General features: G+C 33.9%; 3 protein-coding genes across 4 annotated transcripts; 2 read left to right on the top strand and 1 right to left on the bottom strand.

The window, feature by feature from the left end:
- Positions 1–9,597: 9,597 nt before the first annotated feature.
- Positions 9,598–14,878, top strand: LOC116425964 (uncharacterized). Its single transcript, XM_076364878.1, is given in 12 exon segments — positions 9,598–9,975; positions 11,198–11,388; positions 11,520–11,729; positions 11,926–12,138; positions 12,211–12,323; positions 12,393–12,620; positions 12,622–12,629; positions 13,470–13,633; positions 13,721–13,930; positions 14,012–14,224; positions 14,311–14,423; positions 14,537–14,878. Coding segments are annotated over 12 exon segments (1,980 nt in total). The 5' UTR covers positions 9,598–9,907; the 3' UTR covers positions 14,786–14,878.
- Positions 14,133–27,868, bottom strand: LOC116425994 (calcineurin-binding protein cabin-1). Of its 2 annotated transcripts, none has more exons than XM_031974382.2 (14): positions 27,596–27,868; positions 25,644–27,205; positions 25,390–25,557; positions 25,141–25,329; positions 24,924–25,067; positions 24,651–24,831; positions 24,439–24,563; positions 23,097–24,359; positions 22,419–22,794; positions 20,562–21,986; positions 18,076–18,239; positions 17,713–17,980; positions 17,486–17,632; positions 14,133–17,400 (listed from the first exon to the last, which is right to left on the bottom strand). In XM_031974382.2, exons 1-14 carry the CDS (start codon positions 27,677–27,679, stop codon positions 15,712–15,714), a joined length of 7,785 nt encoding a protein of 2,594 aa, XP_031830242.2. In that variant the 5' UTR covers positions 27,680–27,868; the 3' UTR covers positions 14,133–15,711. The 2 variants fall into 2 exon arrangements, with proteins under 2 accessions (XP_031830242.2, XP_031830243.2); XM_031974383.2 differs by having other exon boundaries at positions 22,419–22,791.
- On the top strand, positions 18,244–20,547 carry LOC116425996 (nucleoside hydrolase). Its single transcript, XM_031974385.2, has 6 exons — positions 18,244–18,406; positions 18,496–18,581; positions 18,806–19,001; positions 19,075–19,246; positions 19,324–19,577; positions 19,673–20,547. The coding sequence occupies exons 2-6, from the start codon at positions 18,517–18,519 to the stop codon at positions 19,982–19,984; spliced, it is 999 nt and encodes a 332-aa protein (XP_031830245.1). The 5' UTR covers positions 18,244–18,406; positions 18,496–18,516; the 3' UTR covers positions 19,985–20,547.
- Positions 27,869–27,870: the final 2 nt, after the last annotated feature.

The following is a 27,870-nucleotide window of genomic DNA, read 5'->3' as shown; positions in this document are numbered from 1 at the left end:
GCTCGAAATTCTCGTGGCAATCAACGTGTTAATTTAACAAAAATCAATGTTGTTCGTTGCCCACGAATCGAAACAACGATCTGTTTTGCCCCTTTTAACCCTAATCGGACCATGATGTGACTTTGAGTCATATTTGAACTTTTTATTTAAATTTTTTGATTATTTCATATTGCATTTCCAAAAGTTTCTTTGAGCTTTTAAAATTTAGGCCCTATAAACAAAAACAATAACATTTTAATCATTCCTTTTATTCTCATGAGTGACTGAGAGTCACATCGTGGTATGATTCGTTATAAAAACACGTGGTACGTTTAGGGTTAAAGTAGAATGAAAAATTTTGTTGTTTTCTTCCAAATTGTCGATAGCAAAATTGTTACACGAGCTTAGTAGAGAAAGTAAATACTACGTCAAGGGGTTAAATCTCTCACAGGGTCAACGGGGGTCTCTTGTAGCACCCCCTGTCATCACTCTCAATGATAGCAAGCCATAGTGGAGACCACAAGAGGGGATGTAGACAAAGACGTAGGAATTTCTGAAATTGTAGAATAAAATTTCTCACGGATTGAAACAAAATTTTTTAAAAGCACTCACTAAAGACATCAAGTAAATACTATTGTAATTTCAAGTTTGCCATTCGCGTGTCTTAAGATTTTCTAGCATTTACTGTCCAGTACTAGTAGCAGATTATCTTTAAAACATCTGGCAGTTGTTTTTTTATTATACTTATTAAGTCGTGTAATATGAAATATTTTTAGAATTTATTCATTCTATACATTCTGAATTTTTAGAAAATGGAATGTATTCATTAAAAATACGTCGGCAGAAGTGTATCGAATCGAATGGAGCATATTTTGATTGAATAAACGTCTTTTAGAACATCAAATAAAGTTTCCTTTTTCCCGCAAAATTCGTTATTTCATATTATACGACCTAATACATAATTTAATGATCAATTGAATTAACCCTTAGCACTTGAGAGGCGATTCTCAGTCGCCATTTGATTGAACGCAATAAAATTATAAAATGTTCAATAAAGTATTAACACATGAAACATAGAAATAAAACAATTCTGCCCCATAATTTATGCAAGATGTTCCTTTATGTAAGTTGCAAATAATATTATTAATATTTCGTCAGAAAATAATGAATGTTTGTAATGAAAAATATTGTCAAGTGCAAAGGGTTAACACTGGAACTACCGACCAATAAAATTGTTTGTTCTACATTATCTTACAAAACTTATAAGAATATATTTATTGAGTCTTCAATTTCCTTATATTCTAGTTTGTATTTATCTAAATCAATTTCTTGAATAATTTCTGAGAAAATCGTCTACGCTTTTCCCATAATTGCCAAAGAAGAGACCCAAAATGGGTTATTTTGAGCCATCTAGTGGTTCTAGTGTTAATACAATTAACGTATTCTTATTATGTACAATATATACGAAATATAAGTGTGAAGAAACAAAATTATAGTATAAATATTTTTATATTCTAGGTAGAAAAATATGCACTACGCATACTGAACTTAACATATTTTTTAAATTCGTAAACGATATTTAAACAATACAGCAGTACGATCTCTGTTATATAGACGTCTGTTATTTAAACGTTCTATTACGTGTATTATGCAATTTTTATTATAATACTAATTGACAATCGTGAAAAGTCTAGCGTAAGAGTGGTGTCTATTCCAAAAAAATTACAATGATTACGTTTAGTCTTCCGACAAAGTTATGTTGTAAAATGTTTTAAATAATAATTAAGAACTGAATAATATAGAAATAAACTTAATAACTTATAAATAATAAAGAAGAAGTTATCTCCCAATAAAATTTGGATCCCATAGGTTTAATTGTTACAATTTTATTTTAAAAAAAGGGGTACCAATTTTATTTCAGTTTGTCTTAAGTACTAAATCAAATTGACTGTTAAATGGGTATTTTTCTCTCACGTGAAAATTACCTTATCTGATCACTTTCGTCTTACAATTAGTTTATACAATAGAGATTGCAGTACCTTAAGGTAAAGACACCCGTCATTGACCTGGTACCAGTAGTCCATCATTTTTCAGGAAAATGTGAAAAATAAGGTTTTTAAAAGTAATGATCTTTCGAGAAAGGCTCGATAGATATTCTATTTCGACCCAATTCAGATAAAAATTCACCTGAATTGAACTATTTATCGTAAAAACTAACAATTTATTTCATTGGCGTTGGTTGTATGTGTCTGATTTCTAACGTGAAATTAACTTCTGTTCACTTGTAATTGTCCTTTGACTTGTAATTTGCCATAATCGTTGCAAATAAACGATATTAACACTTGGGCGACCGCCTAAAAAGAACTATAACTACAACCTCCTCCATTATCTTCAATTGAACTCATTCAATTAATTCGGTTAGAAACTGTGTTTTGTAAAAACAGGAAACGTATTTGAAGAATTGCAATTAATCCCACTTCAAGACTTACTAAATAACAAAAGAAAAGATAAACAGAATAAAAGGCAACACGTTGCTAAGTGAAAAATGGGAAGTCTCCCCATTCGGCTGGCTAAGCGTTAATCACCTTTAGCGTGTTTGGTTTTACTGTAAGTAGTTAATTGGTAACATATGGTAAATTACTAGTTTCCTCGTTTTCAAGGATGATCAGCTTCTGACGCACGTATTGAATTTTTCAAAATGTCTATAAACTTCGAATAATGTAACTATTTGAAAAAGTTCACTTTGTTACATAATTTAAGAAGTCTAGACAGCATTTCCAATCATAGACTCATTATTCAATAAAGGAGCAAACGTTCACTATTATTCACGCAGAAAATTTTTCTTAACTGGTCAACTATCAGTGCTTTTATCTTATTTTCTTTGCATTCTATGACGGCAATTAAAAATTTTACATTGACGAAGGTCTTGATACGGTACGTGAGAACACGTAGTTCTGTTTCGTCGAAGCATCTGGCCTACGTCAGTGCTTGGAAGTCACCACCTCATATCGCTCACGTTTCACTTGTTCTTACTGCGTTCGTTTGTCCTTCGCCGCGCGACTAAATATGTACAGTCCGTTACTGACGTGAACCAAGTCGACCATTGGCTCAAAAGTGAAGAGGGGTAAGGGGACTCGTCCACACACTACACCTCAGCTCGTGGCTCAGTCAGTAACAAAGACGTGCCGAAACTGATTCCGCCATTATTATCTGGCCGAGCGACGCGAGTGGACATCTTCCCTTGCCTCTCTTCGCTTTCAACCCTTTGCACTCGTGAGGTGACTCTCAGTCACCACATGATTTAATGCAGTAAAACTATAAGATTTGATGTTTAACCCTTTGCACTCGGAAGGCGACTCTCAGTCACCACTTGATTAACACTATTCCTACCGACACTTCACGTATACCTATTCCTACCACGACGGGTGAAATGACCGGTATTTAGCACAATTTATATTTTTTAATATAGAATGAAGATAATAGCCAATTTGACAGTATAAAAATATAGTTTCTTTTATTCAGAAGTATATAATGTACATTTTATTCGTTTTCACCGCATTTTTTGCAAATAGGCTTCTCGATTGTACATTCTCCACATACGTACTTTTTACATTTTAGACAAATTTTGTTAATCCTACTGTCTTTGCAATATCTTATCTGGTATGTTTTCCGTTCACATAAACCTGTACTTGTATTTGTGACGGGTGTTGATTGATCTTGTTTGCCTAGCTGTAATTAGTCTTGTTTGCCTTCTTCTGCCAATTGAAATAAAAATTCTTGTTTCGAAATTTCTTCTCCCGTGGTTTCTTTATATAAAACCTCAAAAAGTGTTAAACATTTCTAGTGAGAAACTTCCGAGTGCAAAGGGTTAATATTGAACTGTGTACAATCCATCGGTGTGTGAAGTACTGACGTGTCAAAACTAATTCCGCTACTATCGGGTCGAGCGCCGTGAGTGAACGTCTCCCCTTGCCTCTCTTCACTTTTAACCCTTTGCGGTCGGTGCTGTCACAGTGCCGGCATTTCGAAACTGTCATAGAAGTCGGCGTCGTCAGTGTGACGGCATGATCTTATTCATGATTGTCCGACGCATCTCGAAAGAGCAATCGAGAAAAATTGAGATTATCATATGTGAGTTGATACTTGTCTAACTATGTGTTTCCAACTTGTGTTTCTAACAACACTGGGCCTTCCAGAATCCTCCTCGACGACACCTCCGCAATGTCGTCTTCGCGGGGGTGAAGACGTTCTGGTTGGTCCTTTTAGATCTAGATGGTTGTGGAAGGGAGACACAGTCCCCTCCCTTCTTGGGTCTTCCAAGTTGCTAATGTTAATAACTAATTCGTTCCGTTTGCAATCGTCGACCGTGGCAGGTAAAAAGCAAGAAACGCTTTGGCCTTAATAACACATGCTAACAGACGGGCTAGAGAGTTAAAAATGCTGGTGACTGGACGCCAGATGTGAACAATAGACAAGGAGAATCTACAGCAAGAATCGCGGGCCTTATGGGTTCAGGGATTTATGGCTGCCACGGTCCCTTCTCATAATACCGTAAGGACGATTGCAAGTTGCGAGCGGGACGAAGGCTCTTATTGTTACGAAAAACTACCAAATGTACAATAAGTCTTAGAAAAGATAAAAAGTGCATACAAAACTAAAACTATGATGGTTTAAGGGCTCGAACGAAACGGTAAGGCTATAAGTGGCCTTAACAAGTACTATTAAACGCTATAGATCAGCTTCAACATATTCTGTGTTTTTACATATCCATATATTTGTGGGATTGGAAAGTTTGGCGAAAACAAGCACAGGTGTAATTGTAATTTTATTTAAATAGAATATGGCTAGATTAGAATTAAACTAAACTATGTATCTTAATCTATTCTACGCAGTACTACACTGTTCAACGCTAGTCTACTTTGTGCTGCTCCTCTCAACTCGCAAAACTACACTCTACCCCAAAAGCCTTACAATGATCTTAACACTAGAACTACCGAGTAATTCAATTAGATTTTCTAATTTTCCTATAGAAACACCAATATTGTGTCCGTTGAGATTTCAATCGATTTATAATTTAGTTTACGTATTTTTAAATCAATTTCATTACTCACTTCCCTAAGAAGCATCTGTTCCTTTTCAGTAGTTGTAGAAAAAAAATTTAGGAATGGTAGTTTGGTAGTTCTAGTGTTAACCCTTTGAACTCTCTAGACTCCAATATTGCACCAGTTATAATAATAAGTATTTTAATGAATCTTAAAGAAATTACCTTAAAATTATTCGATTTTTCACACATCCAAATTTTGTACTGACAAGGAAAATAAAAGATCGAAGAAATGTTATAGCATTTCTAATTTTCGCTAGGAATGCTATAAAAATTAGTTGTAGTTGCTGATAGATTACAAAACAACCTGGGGTGCTAAGGGTTAATTACTAATCCCGTCAACACGGTGCACGGTTCTGCAGGCCATCATCGACCACCTGCGAACCATCTGAGTTCAAGTGGTTTGGTCATAAGCGGTCCGACTATATCTAAGGTATTTGTCCTTACACGTCGCAGCCCAGATATTTGCCTTAAATCACTTACGGAAAAATGACTCCGAAAGCTGTTTGCCCCGACTAGCTAGTACACCCATCAGAGAAATTTGCCGACCGCAAAGGGTTAAGTTACAATCAAACGATTACACGAAACGGTTACATCCGCATACAATGCGTTAATCACGCGAGCCCAGCCGACCTGTGGCTTACCCTTTGCACTCAGAAGTATTTCGTTAGAAATACTTAACACTTTCGTACTAGACAAAGACGATACTTTTTTTAAATGATCTCGAAGAGAAATCACAAACTACTTCACACACCGATGCATTATACACAGTTCAATGTAATCCAAGGTAATGACCTTTGCACTCGTTTGATATCTTTTGATTAGAATAAATAATTTCAAAAATGGATTTGTAGGCATCAACGAATGCTAAAATAGGGAGTGACCTACGAATGTAGAACGAATAAGCCGCGAAAAATAAACAAAAGGTTGAGAGAAGCAAAAACCGTTGTGGCGTGCGCGTGGAAAGTTAAAAGAAACGAAATAAAAGTTTGCGTGCGGTACAATTAAATTGTAAACTTTAACAATAAGTGAAATAAACATTTGTGTGAAATTCTACTGTACCTTAAGACATTGTAACTGATGACTCCAAGTATTCTGTTATCGAATATTGAAAATCAAGCGGAAATTAACCCTTTGCAAATCGACGAGAAATCACAAGTACATTGAGGGATAAAGCTATTTCATTCAAATATTTCACGTATCAAGACATTATACAAAGTTCAATATTAACACGTTGAACGTTGCACGATTTCAAGAGGAAAATACGCAGAATGGAAAAAATATGATATTAAATTATTTGATCGAATTGCATTACTATTCCATGTTCATCTAGCTGAATTTCACTATTATGTAGCGTTATTTACAACATAGAAACGTTTTCATATAATTGTCGTTTCATTGAGTGAATTATAGTACAATAATTCGATGTGGCCGGTGGTCACCGGTGACCCCCATGGCATTCAACGTGTTAAATATCAAATTTTATAGTTTTACCGCGTTTAACACGTTCGCTACCAGCGTTCATTTTGGTGATGGTCTCCTCAATTATATTTTCTTCAATCTAATAAATCTTCTAAACAAAATATCAGAAAAATAAAACTGAAACGAGCCATTGAGATCCTAAATATAATGTCGTGATTTATAATTTCTAACAACAATATCTATAGGATTAATTTCATTTTCATTATGTAAAATATAGGATTACGGCAGTCACAAATATGTGACGCTGGTGGCGAACGTATTAATCAAGCGGTGACTGAGAGTATCTTTCCGAATGCAAAGGGTTGAAAGTGAAGAGGGGCAAGGGAAGATGTCCACTCGCGGCGCTCGGCCAGATAGTAATGGTGGAATTAGTTTTGGCACGTCTTTGTTACTGGCCGAGCCGTGAACTGAGGTGGAGGGTGTGGCCGAATCTCCTTGCCCCTCTTCATTTTTACGCCACTGGCCGGCTTGGCTCCACATCAGTAACGCACTTTATTTGTATAAATACATTACATGTTTAATTTATCTTAGAACCTGATACAACAATTTTCCGAATGTCCAGGACAAATCGTAGAAGTTGCAGCTAAAAACAGTGGTGTTCCTGTTCGTTGCGAAACATAGGTACATTTTATCATCGACCTAACTTAAACGTCATTCCACTAAAAACCCAACAAAGACATTCATACTTACAGTGCGTTACTGACATGAACCCAGTTGGCCAGTGGTTCAGAAGTGAAAAGGGGCAAGGGGAGACGTCGAACTCATGGCGCTCGGCCCGATAGTAATGGCGGAATTAGTTTTGGCACGTCTTTGTTACTGGCCGAGCCGTGAACTGAGGTGGAGCGTGCGGCCGAGTCCCCTTACCCCTCTTCACTTTTGAGCCAATGGTCGGCTTGGCTCACATCAGTAACGCACTGTACCTCCACGGGACTCATCATCCCCAAGAGGCAACGTTGGTAAGGCTTCGGCCTCGGCTGATTGAGCCTGATTCCAATTCCGCGACCAACAATTTGGTTTTCGGATTCGTATTTAAGGCAAGGAACTCTATGAGGACCACCTAGTGGCTATTACAAAACAAAATTCGTGTTCCACAGTGTTATCAAATAATGCCCATAAAATTCAATCTGCGTCAAATTGATGCGTTCCGTAAACCTAGTGTTAAACATTCTAAATCCTAAATTCGTGAATCATTAGTAAATACACAGGTCTCAAGGAATTCCGGGGCCTAAAAAACTTTCCGTAACACGAAACGTCCATTGTTAATCTTATAATTAGCTTTTGGGTTTATTATCTGTGCCCTTAAATCTGTATTAATTCACTGGTCGATTGAGTGTTTTACCGTAGATGTCGTCATGAAACATTCTACATTAATCGCGGAATAAACATTGATTAACGTTTAGACAACCGCTCAAAAAGAAACTGCAACTACAACGTTTTTCATTAACTTTAATTGAATTCTTTCAATTTAATGAATTACAAGTATCCCCAGTTGCAAGCTTACTAAATAACAAAGAAAATTAGATAAAATTCCTATTCGGTTGGCTAAGCGTTAATATCTGTTTAAAAAGCAATTTTTACTCACCTATATCAGTTCAGAGTTCAAAGGATTACAAACTTATCTACACTGATAGTTCAAGTAAAACTGTCAATTTATGTACATTTTCTTCTGGTTCGTATAATATAATTGCGAAACACTGTCGCATGAGAGACAGGTTTGTGTTTTTCATGTAAATTTCCCGAAATGATGTATGAATGTGACCCGTTGCAAACCAGAATTAGAAGACATTCGGAACATTCTTATCAGTTGTGTACTTTCGTTGGCTGCAGTGATGTCTAAAAAATATAGTGCCAGTTGTATCGACAAGAGCACTTAACGAGTCACGAAGAATAACATTTGCATTATGATATATGTATTGCATAAGCGTACGTAATACAATGTATGTGAAATTTACGGAAATTTAAAATTTACAATTCTACATTTTAAGAATTATACCTTTCGTCGAATTTTACCTTGAAACACACTACGTATAGAATAAGTTTCAAACAAAGTTCTATACTTATTCTGACATATTTCCTGATAACCCAACATGCTTATTTAAATGAGAAAAAAACACCTGCACTCTTGCAGTTAGAAGTGACAATGATTTAAATACTCGAACATCGTGTCATACGATTTATTAACAGAGTTGAAGAACGTATAGGGATAATTTTGCTAATCTAGTTATCTTACCCTAAAAAGGTGCAGGACCTTTGTTTAAACAAGCCGTTATGAAGTCAGATTGATATAGTGAGTGGAAGGGGGATAGACGCAGCCCGCCGAGCATGGAAGGTTAAGATCAACACTGGAAGGTTAAGATCGTCGCTGGACTCAACACTAGAACTACCGAGCAATCAAATTGTTATTTTCAAATTTTTATATAGGAACTCTAAGAAAGCAGCTATTAACATTTCAATTGACTTATGATTCGATTTGCGTATTAAGAAATCAATTTCTTTAGCAATTTCGCAGAGAAGCATCTGTTATCTTTTTAATAACTGGGGAAGAAGAATTTAGGAATGGGTCAATTTAAGTATAAAGAAAATTATAAGACAATTTAGGTATAAGTATAGAAATATAAACATACAATAAAGGAAATTTCAATTGCAGCAATTTTAACTCTACCTTCTTAAATATAGTGCCAGTGAATTTCTGAGATCGTTATGATTAAAATGAGTCGAAACACGACGTAAATCGGACTAGTTTTACCGACTTAATGTAATTAACGAAATTAAAGGTTCGTTTCCCCAAAATCGATGAAACTAGCGTCATGTTTGGACTCATTTTAATCAGGAGAATCTCAACGATCCATTGGTACAACATTTGAAAAGGTAAGACTGAAACGACTGAAACCGAAATTTTTACCACTGCACGATTACCGGTTATGTTCGCGGCACCTTATTGAAGCGTGTCTGTTCCCTCTCGCTTGTTATATTCATGTTCTGTCTCTGCTACCGCGATCACGTTACACTGAGCTCGAAACAGTGAGTAGTGGGGAAGAGTGGGGATGGTTCGTTCAAATTTAACCGTGAAAATTCCTTTAAAATTTAACTGAGGATTACTGTAATAGCTTTTTTCTTTTGAAAAATACTGACAATTTATCAGCGAGAAATTGAGTGAGGGAAACGAGACCGACGAAACTTTCAGAGGAGTCCGATAGTATATAAGGTGCAAACTGTCGTTGAGTTTTCATTTGTGAAGTTTCTTTAGACCTTGTCGCCTGTTTAAGTACCATCGTTTTTTGGAACTTCACGCCTTTGAGCGTGTATCTCTGTCGCGGTCATTTTAACCGATTAATTAACAACATAATGCGACTCATCGCTTGCAATGTTCTCCTCCTTGGATTAATAGCCATTGTCTTTGCACATCATTCCAGGTAAGTGAAAGGATCTCGCGTTGCAACGAGAAATCGACGAGCCTGCACCGTGTCCACTGAACCCTATCAGCGAATTAATATCGTACAGAATCTTGTAGTTTATTATAAAACATCGAAAATGACTTATTCACTGTTGTTAATAACATTATTCGATACGGTTTTTTATGTAATAAAAACTCGAAAACGAAACCACTCAAATGTGTAACCCTCAATTTGTTATTTTATTCTATTGAATTTAATTTGGAAAAATTGAATTTTTAAATTGAACATTTTTGTATATTAACTGTGGAATCTGTACGAATGTCTTTTTATAGAAAATTGTTGTGTAGGCTCTTTTAGATAAAATATGTACTTATAGGACGGTGTAAACATTCAAATATTACGAAACAATTTTTAACTGATGATGACACCACGAGAAAATTACTTTGGATATTTTTTAGTTTACTTTAAAGATTGTCCGAGGCAGAATTTTATTTCAATAAAGGACAGAGCACCCCTTGTTTGTGTGGGGACCATAAAAAATGTCTACAATACAGATTTTGGTTCTGATTGAAAGAAGAGAATTTCGCTAAAATGGTTTTGTTGCAAAAGTGATCTTTGTTGAGAATGTTCGACGTTGAGAACCACTGGCGATACATTATGTATTATGGGAGTATTTTATTTGTTCAATTGAATGTAATATTCGTGTTGCAGATTTTTTTATGGTTTTGTATGAACAATATTTTGTATAATAATACAAAACTTCTGTCTCGTTCCTTTAATTTTTAAAATAAACAAAAATATCCGATCGATATTTAACCGTAGAAAATATCTCATTTATTTAAGAAATTGTTCAAACATGTTTATACACAATTTATACGTAGTTTTTAGAATCATGTTCTACTAGAAAATTGTATATAATTTGTAATCAACGCAGAACTGACTTATAAAGTCGCAAAGTTAACTCTTCCTTTCCGAATTTCACAAAAATTAAGAATGATAGAGGAAAACAATTTCAAATTCGTCTTGAATACACGAAAGTTTACAATAATTGTCTATTAAATTATTTGCTAGTGAATATAAAAAACGTTAATAATATAAATTCGTTGATTTTGATAAAAATGTTAAAATATTTGAATTAGAATACTGTTTTCTAATCGAATTCATCGAGCAAAACGTGCAACGACCGGATCTAGGATTCGTTTGAAATAGTTCGCATTCCTATCCTTTTTCATGCTCGCAGTGAAGAATCTAGTTCAGAGGAAAGAAAACACCACAAGAGAGTAACTATCAAGCCAATAGTTGGTCGATTTGATCACAGCGAAGGTCCACACTGGGACCACTATACGCACAAACTCTTTTTCGTTGACATAGAGGCACAGAAAATTTGTAGATTTGATCTTGTAACCAAAGATCTTTCCTGCATTTACATATGTAAGTTAATTGTTTAATTAAAATTCTAATTTAATGAAAAAAAAAACAATGAGAAAATGATGAATCAAGCTATTATACAAGTAAGTATTTGACATATTATTAATTAAATGTGAATTGATATGAATTATTAGCAAATGGTCCTGTTGGAGTGGCGGTTCCTGTTCAAGGAGAACCACATAAATTTGTGGCTGGCACTGCTACCGATTTCGTTCTGATATCGTGGAATCCTGACAGAAATGTTACAAAATCCAGTCCTGAAACTTTAGCTGTTGTCGATAAGGACCGAAATGGTACCAGATGGAACGACGGAAAGGTGGATTCTTCGGGTAGATTCTGGGGTGGTAGGTTGAAAATAATTATAAATTAACAAGTAATAATTATGCAGTAATTAAATAGTAATTAAGCAATAATTAGGTAATAATCAAGTAATAATCAAGTAATAATCAAGTAATAATTGAGTAACGATTAAGTAATGATTAAGTACTGATTTAGTTAATCACATTAAAGCATATTTTCTTTACTCTACGCCATTTATAGGCACAATTGGACCCGAAGTGAACGACGTTGTTGTACCAGATCAAGCAAATTTCTATCGTATCGGCTCCGACTTGAAACCACAAGTGGAACTGTCCCCTGTTACGAACAGTAATGGATTAGCTTGGAATCAGGAGGATAATACACTTTATTATATAGATACACCTACGCGTAAAATAGCCGCGTTTGATTTCGAGAAAGTCCAGGGAACTATAAGTACGATATTATTCTTCAGTGCATAAATTATAAAATATGAAATTCCATTAAAATCGCATTGTCGATTTATAGGTAACAAAAGAATCGTATTCGATCTTGAAAAAAATAACGTTACGGGATTACCAGATGGTATGACCATAGACAGAAATGGAAACCTTTGGATAGCTTTATATGGCGGTGGTGCTGTGAGTATTTATGTTCGAACGATACATTGTTAATGAAACTTACGGAATAACAAGATATTTAACCAACAGGTGGCCCATGTTGATCCACGCACTGGTAGTTTATTGCATTTGTTGAAGATGCCTGTAGAGAAAATAACCAGTTGCGCATTTGGAGGTTCCCGTTTGGAAACTCTATTTGTAACAACATCTAGCCGCGATTTGACCGCTGAAGACTTGCAAAAGCAACCGTACGCTGGTTACGTGTTCGCTGTAAATGGTTTAGGTGTACGTGGTGTGATAGCAAATTCGTTTAAATTGTAATATTTTGCGACAAATAAATGATAAAAATGTATCTTGATATTTATAAATATTAAATACTGATGCAAAATTAAATGCAACTAATTTTCTACGTTATTCCTCAAAACACCTTTATGGCATTAAGTAATTTATATTTTACTATTTATATAATAACAAAATTAATGGCAAACAAGAGTTAATGAATGGGACGTAATATGAAATTTATATAAACATGCAGTAAAAGAAAAAAAGAAATTAATTCTTTTATCTATTTCTTATTCTATATATTATCTACAAAAATAATATTTAAAGAAAGAACGAATTTTAATTAACGAGAGAATGGATAGTAGTATGTAATATGGGTGTTTCATATGTTATCATATATAAATTCTACTTTATGATAACCTTTCAGTGACGTAACAGGTTACATGTATTCCTATTGGATATAATTGAAAGATTAGGTGTGTAAGTACATATTTTTTTTATCTAATGGATACTACGTGTGGCGCACAATACACATGTATATGTATATACTATATATACACAGAGAGAAAGATCTGGAACTCTACTATATCAGCATTCGAATTTTTACATTATTACCGTGTTAAAAAATAACGTAAGCTTACTTCTTGTGCTGCAAGTGGATATTCAAATAGAGGTATAAAAGTGCATGACTATTACTATATTAAACGTAATTTAACTACCAATTTAAATGCAAATTAAAAAAAATTTTTAAATTACATTTCCTGTATCTACAGTTTTGAATATAAATAACGTATAATTTTAGTTACTAGTCATGTCAAATTAATGTAACTATATTACTAGATACTTTTCTTATCCGTATTAATATTTATTATTATTATGTATTAGGAAAATGTCAGAGTTGTCTATTGAACCACTAGTAGGACCTTACACCCTTGGAGAAGGCCCACATTGGGATCAACTTTCTAAAAAGCTCTACTTCGTTGATATACTTGGTCAAAAAATATATAGATACGATCCATTAACCTCAACTCTTACATCTGTTTCTACAGGTAAACATCCTAATACACACTACTTCATTTTTTATAATATACTTTACAAATATACGATATAGATTTTATGATTACCATAATTACTAGAAAATGGACCTGTTGGATTTGTTATTCCCGTTGATGGTGCTCGTGACAAATTCGTAGCTGGAATTGGTACAGATGTTGCATTAGTTACATGGGATGGAGAAACGAATCTTTCAAAGGGTACAACTGAAACATTAAGCACAGCTGACAGTGATCCTACAAAAACCAGATGGAACGATGCAAAAGTAGATTCTTCTGGAACATTGTGGGGTGGTTCGTTGAGCATGTTGATTATTTAATAAGTAAATATATTACTGTAAATTCTATTATTGCATAATAAAACAATTTTATTAGGGACAATGGCTCTAGAAATAGATGGAGTAATCGAACCTGGTAAAGGGTCATTTTACAGTATTGGTTCTAATCTTGTGTTAAAAAAACAAGTGACCCCTGTAAGTATAAGTAATGGAGTGGGTTGGAATCTTAACGAAGACACACTTTATTACATTGATTCACTGAGCTATCAGGTAGTTGCATACAATTACGACTCTCAAACGGCAGCTATATGTAAGAAATTTACAATATACCTTACATGCTTATAATACCTTTTTGCATTAAATAAACTTACATATTTAATTAATTTCTTTACATAGCTAACAAAAGGACTATTTTCGATCTTCGGAAAAACAATATCAATGGATTTCCAGATGGTATGACTGTAGACGCATGTGGAAATCTTTGGGTCGCTGTATATGGCGGAGGTGGCGTAAGTATTATAACAATCTATACAATAACTCGTAATGCCTATTAGAACTCATCATACAATATATATAATTCAAGTTAGTTACTTTCTGAAAATAAAAAATAATTAATATATAGATACTGCATATAAAACCGGAAACGGGTGAATTATTGCGTTTTGTCAAAATCCCTGGTGCCCAACTTATAACCAGCGTTGCATTTGGTGGTACTGATCTCGACGTATTATATGTAACATCGTCGCGCACGGGACTGAGCGAAGATCAGTTAAAAGAGCAACCTTACGCCGGTTACTTATTCGCTGTAAAAGGTTTAGGCGTACGTGGTTTACCTGCGAATTCATTTAAACTGCCACATAAATCAACATAGATGTGATAAGTATAAATACTTCATATTTGTACAAATATATTAAAATATACTTCTTTAGTACTAAATCGTTAGAACAACGAATAATATAGTAAATTACAGATATAAAATTTCGTAGTTTGTAATAATTCTTATAAAGAAATAAATTTCACATGTTCCAAAAAAAATGATTACACGACTTTCTTATTTAACAGGAATAAACGATATCGTGTATTTTGTTTACTGCGAAAGATACTCTTATAAATTACGCATTAGAAAATGTACAAGTCTCGCTAATATCTAATATTACATTTGTCTACCTTTCTCTGTTTACATACAAAAAAAAAATTCATCAGTTGCTAAATGTAAATAGTAGAAAAATAATGCATCGTTTCATTAATATGTAAAAGCATTTCTCTTTGAAAATGTGAAACAATATTCGTCACGTGTATGCTAATGTTCTTTCGAATATTATCAGGATACCATTAAATATGATATTCGACCATTGACGTAGGTACCGAAGTTTGAAAAAGTACATTTTTACGGTTTCTTCCGTTTATAAATTACCTTCCATAATTTAGAATACATTTATTGTTAATATTATTATTACCATCATCATTATCTATTCTCATACGTGACAATTAGGAAGCCTGTACAGAATGATATTATTAGGCACGAAAGTGAGAAGGCTAGCAATCTGTTTCAGTCATCTTGAATCGATATGAACCCGACCAGAAACAAAGATTGTTAGACCAAAATTTGAGTACTATTTGTTATATAACTTATCTATAATACATTTTAAATTAAATTATGAACTGATGACAATTTTAATACGAATTTCCTATCAATGACTCATTAATTAAATACAATCCCTTGTCTTTCTTCAAACCCCCCAAAAAGGATAAAAAAAAAGTGACATGGCTGCTTTCGTACCAACAAAATTTACAGACTCAATCGTCTAAAGTAATAATCTCAACGCTATCGTTAACAGACTTTTCCCCTTTCTTATTCGAAAGATTACTTGATTTTCCTCTAGGTAAGTCGTATATGGTCATGCAATCTGTGTTAGACGGTCTTAAAGGGTCGGATAATTTTTGCGGGACTATGCTTACACCAGAGGACAGGTTTTTCGAATACTCTATTGTTGGTTTCATTTGTGCTTTTTGTTGAGGTATAATCTCTAAATGCGAGTGTTGTTTCAATTGCGTAAGCATCGATAAAGCTTCTCCACTTTGAGAAAATAAATTAGGCAAAGGGGTGGACACTTCCATGGTAGTCGGTGTTTTCGCTTTGGCAGATGGTTTTTTGTAATTCGAGTATTTTGTACTCGGAGCCTTCAGTCCACTTTGAGGATTTATCGGATTCCCGTATATTCCGCTAAGTTCAGAAGGTATGTAAGGTGGTTGTGTCATGGATGAATTTCCAGGCATCGCATTCAACAAGTTCGAGAAAGTCGTGGGCAGTGAAGGCATCGCTTTGGATGGTTTCGTCTTCCTAATTGGATTGTGCACGTTTGTTTGTGAATATGGCCGCTGCGAGTTCTTTTTCGACAGTAATTTGTGTTGCAGCGATGTCCCTGAATGAGAAGGGGCGACATTAATCGACAACGACTGCTTCAAATTTATTGATGGACCCATCGTCGAGTGCGCAACCTGAGGCACTGTAGTCGAACTAGTTGTAGCATTGCTTTTCAACGGAGAATGCGACAAAGAGGGATTATGAGCTGGCTGAGGTTCAGTCAGAGACTTTGAGACTCGAATTTGCGGGGCACTCATTTGTTTCGGTGGGCTGGTTTTAACTTGTTGAACAACCGATGGTTTCAAAAGAGAAACTTGCGTGGTAGGTGGTGGTTGTAATACTTGCTTCGAAGGTTGCGACAGTTGCAAAGACTTCGGGAGTTGAACTGACAATAACGAATCGTTTTGTGTACTTTGTTTAGATGATTTGCATTTAGGCGGTACCGTGTTCACTGGTGTTATCGATATACTAGGTCTATCTTTGGCGATAGACGTGGTTGTAGTAATTGTCTTAGTTGTAGTTGTTTGCTGATGCAAGGGCGTAGAACGTGCCGTTGTGGGGGTTGGATTACTACTTAGACTTAACAACTGTTGCACTGTCAAATTATTAGTTAAATTATTCATGCTTGCTGGAGTGTTCATACTAGACGCGACTGTGCTCATCGGGGGTACATTGTTCATAGTGGATGCACTGGCGATTGTACTATTTAAACCACTTGTCAAGTTGGACAACGATGAGAGATTATTTTGATATTGTCTAAGAATGTCTTGATAATTTCCCATTTGATTGAAATAATTGATCGTTGCTAGGGGATCCATCATACTACCGCTTAAACCACTAGTTAGTAGAGCGGATAATATATTTTGATCGATCAATGGATGCATAAAGTATGGATTCATCAAAGAACGATTTCCTCCCGATGCGCCCATGTAATTAGTAAAATTAGTTTTCGCGTTAAATTGGTTCATGGCATTGCCACTTTGTTGCATGGCCTGGAAATACTTGTTAACATTTGGTGGTCGCCCTCTTGGTCGGCCTGTCGCTGTCAAATTTCTGTATGGTTTCCGACTTTGGGATGACTGCGGTGATGCCGAACTAATCTGGGACTGAGATGTAACCACCTATCAATGGAGAATTTTTATTATAATATTTATTTACATCGATCAACGAATGTACAATGTAAAGAAAGAAGACTATAGAACTTACAGGAGTCGGAGATGTAGCTTGAGGCTGAACTTGAGTGTCCGAGGTAGGTTTATCGAGATTGGAGAGTAACTTATTTAAAACTTTGCGATTATAATTATACTCATTACAAAATTTTGTAGCAATTTCTAAAACATTTCCCTCCAAATTCTGTTAATAAATAATTAAAACAGTCACATGAAATTCACATTCTAACATACCCTAAATGTGTTTGGTGAATATAAACTTACTTTATTCCCCATGTATGTTTTATACGTGTCTACTAACAAGGCAGAAAGTGTTTGTATAATTTGCTCCTTAGTCTGAAAGATTTTTAAAGCTCTTTGATATACCCAATACGTATCAAGAAGTACTTGAGTTCTAGTATCCGGATTCTTGTTAGATACAGGATCAGGAGAGCCAGATCCCATCAACTGCACCTTTGTCCTAAGAGACTGCAAGCAGAGAGTTAATGCTTGTCTAGATAATTGCTCCCTTTCTGAATCGCGTAAATATTTTCTGAAAAAATAACATAGAAATTTCGTGATTTTATTAGTTGTTTTAAATTAAACAATTCAAAAAATATATAATGTATGTTTAATTTAAATATATACTTGTCTGATTCTGGTATTTTTCCCAATTGTACACTCAATTGCATCAACATTCGACCATCATTTGTTTCTTTAAGTACTTGCATTAGTAATGTTACACATCTTGACATGTGAAATGCAAAACTTCCAGGTCTATCAACTTCTCGATTTGGTATATGCCAAACACCCTAGGAAGATAAATGAATATTATCTTATGTAAGTATTGATAAGTAATCACACTCATTACATTTCCAAGTTCACTCTGATAAAGATATACCTAACACAGTTGCATACACAACAGAATATGCAATAGTTTATTGTAGAAAAGAAACCACGAACACTAGAGGTACAAAAGGTAGATACTTCTTTTATAAAACTTCGTAATCTCAGATATATCGTCATTAAGTGTTTTCACATTTATAACGTAAACAAACAATATTTTAGATACCCTTTAACGTCGAAGATATGAAGCTAACTATCGGTAATCATGTTACTATAATTCTTCTTTCTTTGGCTTGGTGCAGTGTTAGGTAAAAATTAAACATTTTTTTTTTAAAAACGCTTTACTTCACAAATTATAAAAAAATATCAAAAAGTTGTTTGTTAATTACAGAACCTAATTGTAGAAAATATATAGTAAATTAGTTGGCATTTTCTTGTTCATGTTTTAAATAATTTTTTCCAAAATTCTTCTATACAGTATATTTTTCATCGCAGAAAAGTATAAAGATATTCATTTTAAAACTTTCACAAGGTCTATTAATGCTTCGGAGAAAGTAATAATAGATACAGATGCTGGAGCAGATGATGCAGTAGCCATACTTTTGACTCTTAAATCTGAATTCAAGGGATTCAAAGTTTTAGCGATTACTTGTACATATGGGAATATATATATAAATAATGTAGTAGAAAATGTACTTAAAACTTTAACTATTGCTAACAGAAGCAACGTAAGTATATTTATTTTATATCTCATAAAAAATAGTGTAAATATTCTACATGTTTCTGCACAAAATTTTCCAGATACCTGTTTATAAAGGAGCAGAGGAAGCATTATTAAAAGAATATGAACCTAGTGATTATTTTGGTTTCGATGGTTTTGGAGATTTTAAATTCACAGAAAAAATAACTGCTAAAGTTGATGAAAGTAAACACGCAGCTGTAGCACTTGTAGATTTAGTAAAAGCAAATCCAGGTTGAAAATTAATTAAATTGAAAAGAAACCTAAATATAAATACTTAAATTTAAATATATTTGATATATTTTTTTTAGGTGAAATAACTCTATTAAGCATAGGACCGTTAACAAATGTTGCTATAGCAGTAGCATTGGATCCTTCATTCTTAAAAAATTTGAAAAAACATATTATATTAGGCTCCAGTACTTCTGGTATCGGTAATGTTCTACCTAATGTGGAGTTTAATTTCTATCAAGATCCTGAAAGTAATTATATTGCATTAAATCGTACTAATAAAACGAGTACTCTATTTCCTTGGGAAACAGTTAGGAATAGTCATATACCTTTGGTAATTATTTCAAGATTCAATTGAAATGGTATATCTTTATATTAGTAAGGATTTCAAATTGACATGTCATAAAAATATGATTGACTTTCAAATAGCATTGGCGTACTAATGTATTGGGACGTTTAAATTCTACTATAACAAATTTCTTAAACAAAGCGGAGCGAATAAGTTTATTGCATTCTACTTCATGGACTTCTTCGGATGCAATGGCTGCTGCAGTTATGATATGGCCAGAATTTATAGAAACTTCTATAATAACAAATGTAAGTCCTGTGGTTGATGGAATGGCCAGAGGTTCAGTACTTGTAGATTATACCAATATAACTGACAAACCAAAGAACGCACAAATTATACAAAGATTTAATGTAACAGCTTTCCAAGATACTTTGTTACAGCTCTTCTCCTAAACTTGTCAAATAATAATGGTAGTAGAAATGTGTTTCTATTAGGTCGTGTAATATGAAATGTTGGATTTTGCAAAGAAAAGGAAACCTTATGTGATGTTCTAAAAGACATTTATTCAATCAAAATATGCTTTATTCGATTCAATAGACTTCTGACAATGTGTTCATCACGCAGTTCATTTTGCAAAGAAACTACCAAAATGAAATTTTGCAAATCAACGCTGCACTGTTTTTTCATTCACAGTATTGTCCCCAAATGCTTTGTTTATATTTTGAGCAGTTTTTGCAGCATTATTTCCAAGTTTGAATTCATATAAGAAATTTACATGAATGTTGGTGATACCCGTGTTTTAAAAAAATGATGCAAGAAGTAGTTATTATGCACAATTTGGAAAAACTTTTTTGCAAAGAGTTATTCTAACAATCGACAATGAAACTGTTTAAGAGATTATATGAAAAACTGAGGAATAACAACATCAAGAATAGAAAGGTTTATGAGTAAGATATATCCGACATTTCATATTAAACAACCTAATATTATATTCTAAGAACATAAATAAATGAAATACAATGTACTTACACTAAAGAAGTTGGTACTTTTTCTGTCTGCAAAGAGTCCTTGAAAATTTTCACCACGATAAAATTGGCAATTGTAACTATCCAACAAGAGATTCCTACACTTTGTTATGTCCTTGGCAGTCTTATTGTTAAAAAAGAAATGCGACAGTCTATAGAATGACTTGTAGTGCTCGGAAAATCTTAAAATGCATTGTTCTAGACCAGCTAAACAGTATGCTATTAAGGTTGCAACTTCTTCGTCTCTCATATTTTCTTCTTTCTGTGCAAAGTTAGAATCCTTTTTCTTCTTATCAGAATCACTTTCACAAGCAGTATCGCTATCTGTGTCACTTGAACTATCGGTATCAGAACTGTCATCACTGGTGCTGGATTCATCACTACTACTTGAACTGGAATTATTTGTTTCCGTTGTCGTTGTGGTTGTTTGGGTTGTTGTGGTGCTTTCCTGAGAACCTCTTCTACTCAATGTTACTTCTTCTTTAGGAGTATTCATTAGTTTCTTTTTATCTCCCGATTTATCTTTTGCATCTTTGTTACCACACTGTAAGTCCTCGCTGTGCAGCCACTTGCCATCAAATTTTCGTGTGTCTTCATCTTCAGGCGTCGACTGCCGTGTTTCTTGACTAATTTCCATTGCTTGTTTCATCAATGCATCCATTAAATCTTGAACATTTTCCGACTTTCCTTCAGCTTCGAACACATTACCAATTTTCAGCGAATTCAAGGAACCTTTTTCATCCGCAGACGACATTTGCTGTTTCGGTTTCTCGACATTCTTCGTTTTTACCCGTCGTTTCTGCAACTTTGGTTCGTTACTCTCATCGCTCGACAACACCATTATCTCATCTCCTTTTTCTTTTTGCGAGACCATGTCACAAACTTTCGTGATTACGTCGTCTATTAAAGCCACAACATCTTGCATCAACTGTAAATGCGACACGTTACTCAATTTTATTTTCTTCACGTTGTCTTGCGGCATGTCTGTGGGCGATCGTTTACGCGTTTCCAATTTCTCGGCCCGCTGAGTCGCGTTCAATCCTCTGTTTGTCCTATCAACTATTTCTATTTCCTCAATACTATTCGACCGCTGGCAAACAGTAACTACATTTCTGTCCCCTTCGCTAGTAAACTCCACTTCTTTTCCAGCGCTTTTATTACCAGCGAAAAACGCATCGTCTTTGGTTTTTTCATTCAGTTTTGAACTGTACTTCATAAAAGGGCCTTCAGCACATTTTTCAAGGTATAATTGCAGCAACTGACCCAAAGATTTCTTCAGCGGTTTGCCCTCATGTTGTTCCAGATACTTCAATATACTTGCATGGATTCGATAATGGACTTCTAATGCTTCGACCGAAAGATGTTGCGGAGATTTATGACTTATTCTACGCGGATATTGTGCGTTATTATGATATAGCAATTCGCTGGCCTGCGATCGGGTACAGATTAATCATAATTTACTCTGTTTATATTAATTATGGTAAAACTGCAGTTTATTGCCTTCTCACAATTTGAATTAATTTTGCTATTACTTTTGTTTGAAGGGCTTCATTTTATCACTAAAATGAAAAATCAATTGAGGGAATTTTAAAAAATGTACTTTTTGTTATTTAATTAAAAACAAATCGTAAAATTAAAACTTTTTGATAAATGTACAGAAAGAAAGCTTACCAATCAGAATAACTTCGAAATTTGTTGTCAAGGTCATTATTGGAATTAACAAAAAGCACAACACATTTTAATTTCCCCCAACTGAATTTTTGTTTTAACGATAGAACAAAGATTATACCGAAACAAAAGGCACGAAACTGCAATTTTACCTTAATTATTATGCTATGTAGTAAAAGAAATTTTTACACACCTTTGCATAATGCTCTAAAAATATAGGAGGTTCCTGGTTTTTCTTCTCAGCAACCTTGCCAAGCATGTATTGATAAAGCCATCTTTCGTCATGGAGTATTGGTCCATCTTTGCTTCCAATAAATAAGCGAGCACAAGATTGAAAACACTGATTTGCTATTTCCAACATTTCCTCTTTCCTAGTTTCTAAAATCTCAAATCGTTCCATACTCAGTGTGTCCGTTTCCTGTTTCAACAATCGCGAACAGAATGAGTGAACAACATAGGCAAAGTTTCCATATTCCGTCCATATAATGTGATTGCAAGAATCTAGTTCAACAGCGTGTCTATAACTAGACTGAGTCAGTTTCGCCTTTGCCAAGAGCTTGTCCTCACTTCTAAACGTGAAACGAGAAACACGTTACCATTAGCTTTATCAAAAAAAATCTCCCATCTATTATTCAAATATATTGGATTGATGGAAAGGTTTCGACGCTTTTTTATAAGAAATAAAAAGAAGAGTTCTCAACTGGTCGCTAACTAAACCAAAACTGAGTAAAGACAAAGACAGAAGTGCCCTTTGTACACGTTATAATAGTTTGAAATCAGGTGTCGTATCGAAGACAAAAACCTTTTTGTTCGCCACGTATAAGAAACGTCAAACTTTTTGCACCAACCCAATACAATTAACAATACTCACATGGGCTTATATTTATTTAACCAAGTTTCTATTACAGTGCCCGATGACATTGCTAAACCAGTCCAAGAGTTTAATCTTGCTGGATGAAAGCATAAGTCTAACAAATAGTATCGTATCGCTGCACTCCATTTACAATTTTTGAAATAAAAATCTCCCAATAAATAATAAATAGTAGACATGGAATGTGGTAAAGGTTTTTTAACCGTTGGCATCGTGTCTCGCTCGCCCATTGTGTAAGCCATCATTTCATCGATTACTTGATTTGGATCGCTTTCCGAAGGAATCAATTTTATTATGCGTTTAAACAGATCTTCCGTATCCGCGCTAATAGTCAACGATCTCGGCGAATAGAATTCTGGTATTTGCTTAGGCTTGTAAAAATCGAAAAGTAATTGCGCACCCTCCCATGTCACCTTCATCTGAGGCACTCCGTGTTCTTCGATATGTTTAGGTCGTCCTTTATTCACTTTATTGTAATGACCATAGAGGCAGAAAAATATTTGTTCCAAGTATTTCGAAACTTTACCTTTTATGCTAGAAAATTGTGGCGTTTCTAATTTTGGAATAACCAAATTTAACGTAAAAAATAACAGTTTTGCCTCGTTGTAACAACACCACGAATGTCTGCCCATAAATTCATGAGCAATGAATAAAATCATGATAGATGCTGGTACACCTTCATCTTCATCATCTGACTCTGAATAGTTAGCACTGTGCTGCCTATTTTTATAAGACGATTCAACTTTTGCTCTTTCTTTGTCCTCTTTATATTGTAGAATATAATGTAAAAGGATCCAGGGAAGAACAGTTTCGAGTGGCATTTCTACAGTAGTGTCTGACACGTCTAACTGATTACAGACAATATGAACTAAATTTTGCACTAATCTGGAAAGTCGAACCTCTGGTAGGTATTTTAGAACGAATGTGCTAACTTCGATAGTGCATGCTTCTAGTTTCTCGAGCGACATTAAAACAGAACCTGTCCACTTTTTCTGTTCAACTTCATCAGATGCATTTAAATAATTCTGCCATGCTTCGTTAAGACAGGCTTCTGCCCATACATAACACTCTTCGTATTGCTGAAGCTGCCATAAGCTATCTAATAACATAGATAATTGTTGCACTCTATCAACTATGTTATCGCTAACGGACAAAAATTTATTCCCTTGCTTTGCAAATTTAAATGTATCTTGTAGTACGTAGGCTAGTTCAGCATATTTCTTTTCGTCATACAAACTTTGTATCTCACCTAATTTCTGTCCCCTGTTTTTAAAATTTACATTTTCTTAGAACTCTTTCTTTCAATCGTGCTAATGTAAAATCTTTTTAATCAGATACCTACCTTTGAATAGACTTAAGTTTCTTTTCAACAATTTTAATACTGATTTGAGGATTGTATTTGCAGTTAGGTAATTTGAGATAAATACTTTGATTTCGTTTTTCCAATTCTTGTAAATGATTTAATAACTGAAAATAAATTTAGTATTGAATTCTTTTTCATTGAAGTACATAAAAATTGTAATATTTATTGAGATAAAAGCTTTAATCACTCACCAATTCTAATGTTTCAATAACTATATCCGTGTCTCCTTGACACAGAAAAATATTAGCTTTAAGCCACAACACCCTCACCAGTATGAAAATATTTTCTTCACTTATAATATCTCTTCTGACGCTTGTAAAAATGATGTGACCCAATTCTTCCGATGGCATTCCTGTACCAAGTTTATCTAATCTAAAGAAAAACATTGCTTGTTATAACTTCTTTTACTTCAAATGTATCATATATTCACAAAACAGTGAAGATATATGAAAAAGAAACTATACGTTGAAGAAGGTAAGATGTCTGGTTTGTTGTTCAACCATTTATCGGTGTGAAGTTCACCAAATAATAAAGTCATTTCAGCATCTAATTTTAAAATATTGTTATTTACATGTTCCTCAAATGGTGACGGATGTGAAATGTGATCTCTGCAGAAAGATGAAAACAATTATGAATTATTTTATAGACTGAGCTCAAAAAAAAAATTCATTTTCTTCATACCTCATAAATGTATATGCTTGTAAATATATTTCTGTCATTCCTTTCGGCCATTCTTGATCCCATTTAGTGCATAAAAATTCAGTAAACTTTGCTATAATTATCATTAAGTTGCTTTTACCACTGTGTTCACTAATAAACATATTTACATCAGATATTTCATATTCTGTACCAAAATAATTTTGCTGACGACTGTAAAAAAGACCATTAGTAATCACTGATGTATACATGAATGTTTCAATAGGTTAATACCTTCTATCAGGACTCGGAGACTTTGAACTTTCAGAACTTTTAACAGTCTCCACAGCATTATTACTATTATTTTCTTGGTTAGTAAATAACTGATACAAGTCCATTGTATCCATAGAGTCGTCCATATTTTTAGAAGGATCATCCTTAGTTAGTTTTACTGTATCTGGCCTGATACATTCAAAATTATAAATTTAATCGGACTCATTTAAAATTTCAACAAGTTTTATGACTATAAAAATATTATAAATACATACAGTAAAGTACTAGGAAATATTCTTCGAAGAGTCTCTTCCAGTTGAATATCATCCCTTTCAGCTTCTCTTCTATTCGAACTTCTCACTCTTGCTGATCGTCTCATGCTGTTACAACTCCAAGCCCACTGTTGTAAAAAACAAAGAGCACTTCTACGCCTTTTCTTTACTTTTTGCACTTCTTCTTTTCCCTCTGTCTTTTCATTAGATTTTTCTTCTGTCTTAGATTGCACTTTATCTACTTTTTTCAAATCTTTTTCATATGATTTGTCACTAGATTTATTGCTATCTTTATCGCTAACTTTATCGTTTTGTATTTCATTTCCGGTATTACTGTATACATCATCTGTAACTTTCTCAGGTTGTAATTTATCTACATTTTCATACGCTTCAACATTATTTTGCTCTTCTAAATCATTTTTTGGCTCATTCTGTTCCAGGATACCCTGATCTATGTCTAATATTCTCAGTGGATCTTCATCCTCTATTATTTGCACATCACTAGAACATGACTTTTTATCATCTTCCATGTCAGCTTCCATTGTCACATCAGTACCGTTATACACATGACTGTCCTCTAATGCTTCAAATGGGAAGTTTATGTCGTCTGTATCCATTTTAATTAATTTTTCATTATCGTTTTCCTTCTTTTCAGTTGTACTCAAAAGTAAATTTACATCTGTATTCACATCGTTGCCTCCTAAAGTATCTGCTTCAGTATTCATTTTCGAAGACGTTTCCTCTGAATTAAGAACCGTTAACTTAATTCTACTAACAAAACTTAAATCACTTTCCATGATGTATCTATGCATATCTAATAAACTTTCTCCTAAATCTAACCAGGTATAATTCTTTATGGGTTTTCTCAGGATTAAATCCGGCAAAGATTTTGGAGTAAATTCTATCTTACATACTTCGGCCCATCTTTCAGCAATAGCTTTTGCTTCTCCCAATAATTTATCTCCCAACATATGGTCGTATTCTGTACATAATGGTGGATCCAATTGCCAATCGCTATTATATAATTTATAACATTCTTCGAGACGTGGAATGTCTTTAAATATTCTGTCTCGGAAAGCTAAACCTTTCACATAATTAGGATCGCGTTCTAATGCCATAGAAATATATAAAAGACAGTTCATATAATCAGGAACAGCATATAAGGCAGTTATCATATTATCTAAACATGGCCAATGATTAGAATTACATTTCAAGCCTTGTTTAAATGAGGAACAAGCTAATTCTAAATTAGATATTTTTATAGCTAATATGCCTATTCTATACCACAATGTAACATCTGTATCATCCAAATTTGCTGCTTCCCAATAATTTTCTATGGCTTCATCATAGTTGCCTGATGCAGCTTTTAAAGCGCCGATATTTTTGAAACAAGAGTATTTCAATGACAACATTGGTCTGGATCTTCCATCTGGTACCTCAGGTTTCTCTACTTCATCCAATAGCTCCGTTTCTAATAAATCTTTAAAAATATTCAAAGCATCTTCCTGCTTGTTTTCATTTAATAAAACTAAGGCTTTATTATATTCAGTAAGAGCTATTTGTTCCTGTAAACAGATGTTTATAAATTAATAATACGGTCATTAATAGTTCTTTATTTTTAATATTGAATATTTATATAATATTCGATTTATATAGCATATAATAAAAAATTGTATATAATACAAAATTTATATAATAAAATAGATTTGAAAAAATAAAACTTTCATTATGAATTGTAATTCTCCATTAAATTCCTTTCAAACGAAAATGAAAAAATTTTCTTTCGCTTCATGTCATAATTAGGTACACGATTGAATATCAAATATTTTATCAAATTCTTATCCGATAACAAATATCCTTACTGTTACGCGAAGTAATCTAATTTTACAATTTAATGACAACTTTATAGGTTATAATTTTTGACAAAAAGAAAAGTAAACAGTTTCAATACGTACTTGAGCTTCCTTTGTAATCGTTGGTACATCCTCTTCTTCGCTTTCTTCACTGGATTCCTCGTTTAATGCCGATATTTTTATCATTTTCAGAAATTTCTTTGCAATCTGTACTTCTTTTAAAAAGATCAACAATTCAGCCGGTTTTTTTCAACGCCGCCATATTAGTGATCACTGATATGCTCGCTATATGCGATATATACACTGACAATCAAGATACCTTCTTGCTAAATGTGATTGGACTGAGGTAGAGAAAACTATACAATTATTGTTGCATA

The sequence above is a fragment of the Nomia melanderi genome, chromosome 2, assembly GCF_051020985.1.
Source record: "Nomia melanderi isolate GNS246 chromosome 2, iyNomMela1, whole genome shotgun sequence".
NCBI classification, from domain to species: domain Eukaryota; kingdom Metazoa; phylum Arthropoda; class Insecta; order Hymenoptera; family Halictidae; genus Nomia; species Nomia melanderi.
The sequence above is the reverse complement of the archived record's forward strand: the minus strand, read 5'-3'. Positions and strand labels throughout refer to the sequence as shown.

Bases quoted from the DNA above. Each gene is read 5' to 3' on its own strand.
- LOC116425994 (XM_031974382.2), bottom strand. From the start codon at position 27,679: ATGATAAAAATATCGGCATTAAACGAGGAATCCAGTGAAGAAAGCGAA. The intron at 24,360-24,438 runs GTAGGTATCTGA...TTTTAAAAACAG, and splicing joins AAACTTAAGTCTATTCAAAG to GGGACAGAAATTAGGTGAGA. The intron at 17,981-18,075 runs GTATATATTTAA...TTATTTTTTCAG, and splicing joins AAAATACCAGAATCAGACAA to AAAATATTTACGCGATTCAG.
- LOC116425996 (XM_031974385.2), top strand. From the start codon at position 18,517: ATGAAGCTAACTATCGGTAATCATGTTACTATAATTCTTCTTTCTTTG. The intron at 18,582-18,805 runs GTAAAAATTAAA...AACTTTCACAAG, and splicing joins TTGGCTTGGTGCAGTGTTAG to GTCTATTAATGCTTCGGAGA. The intron at 19,578-19,672 runs GTAATTATTTCA...ACTTTCAAATAG, and splicing joins GGAATAGTCATATACCTTTG to CATTGGCGTACTAATGTATT.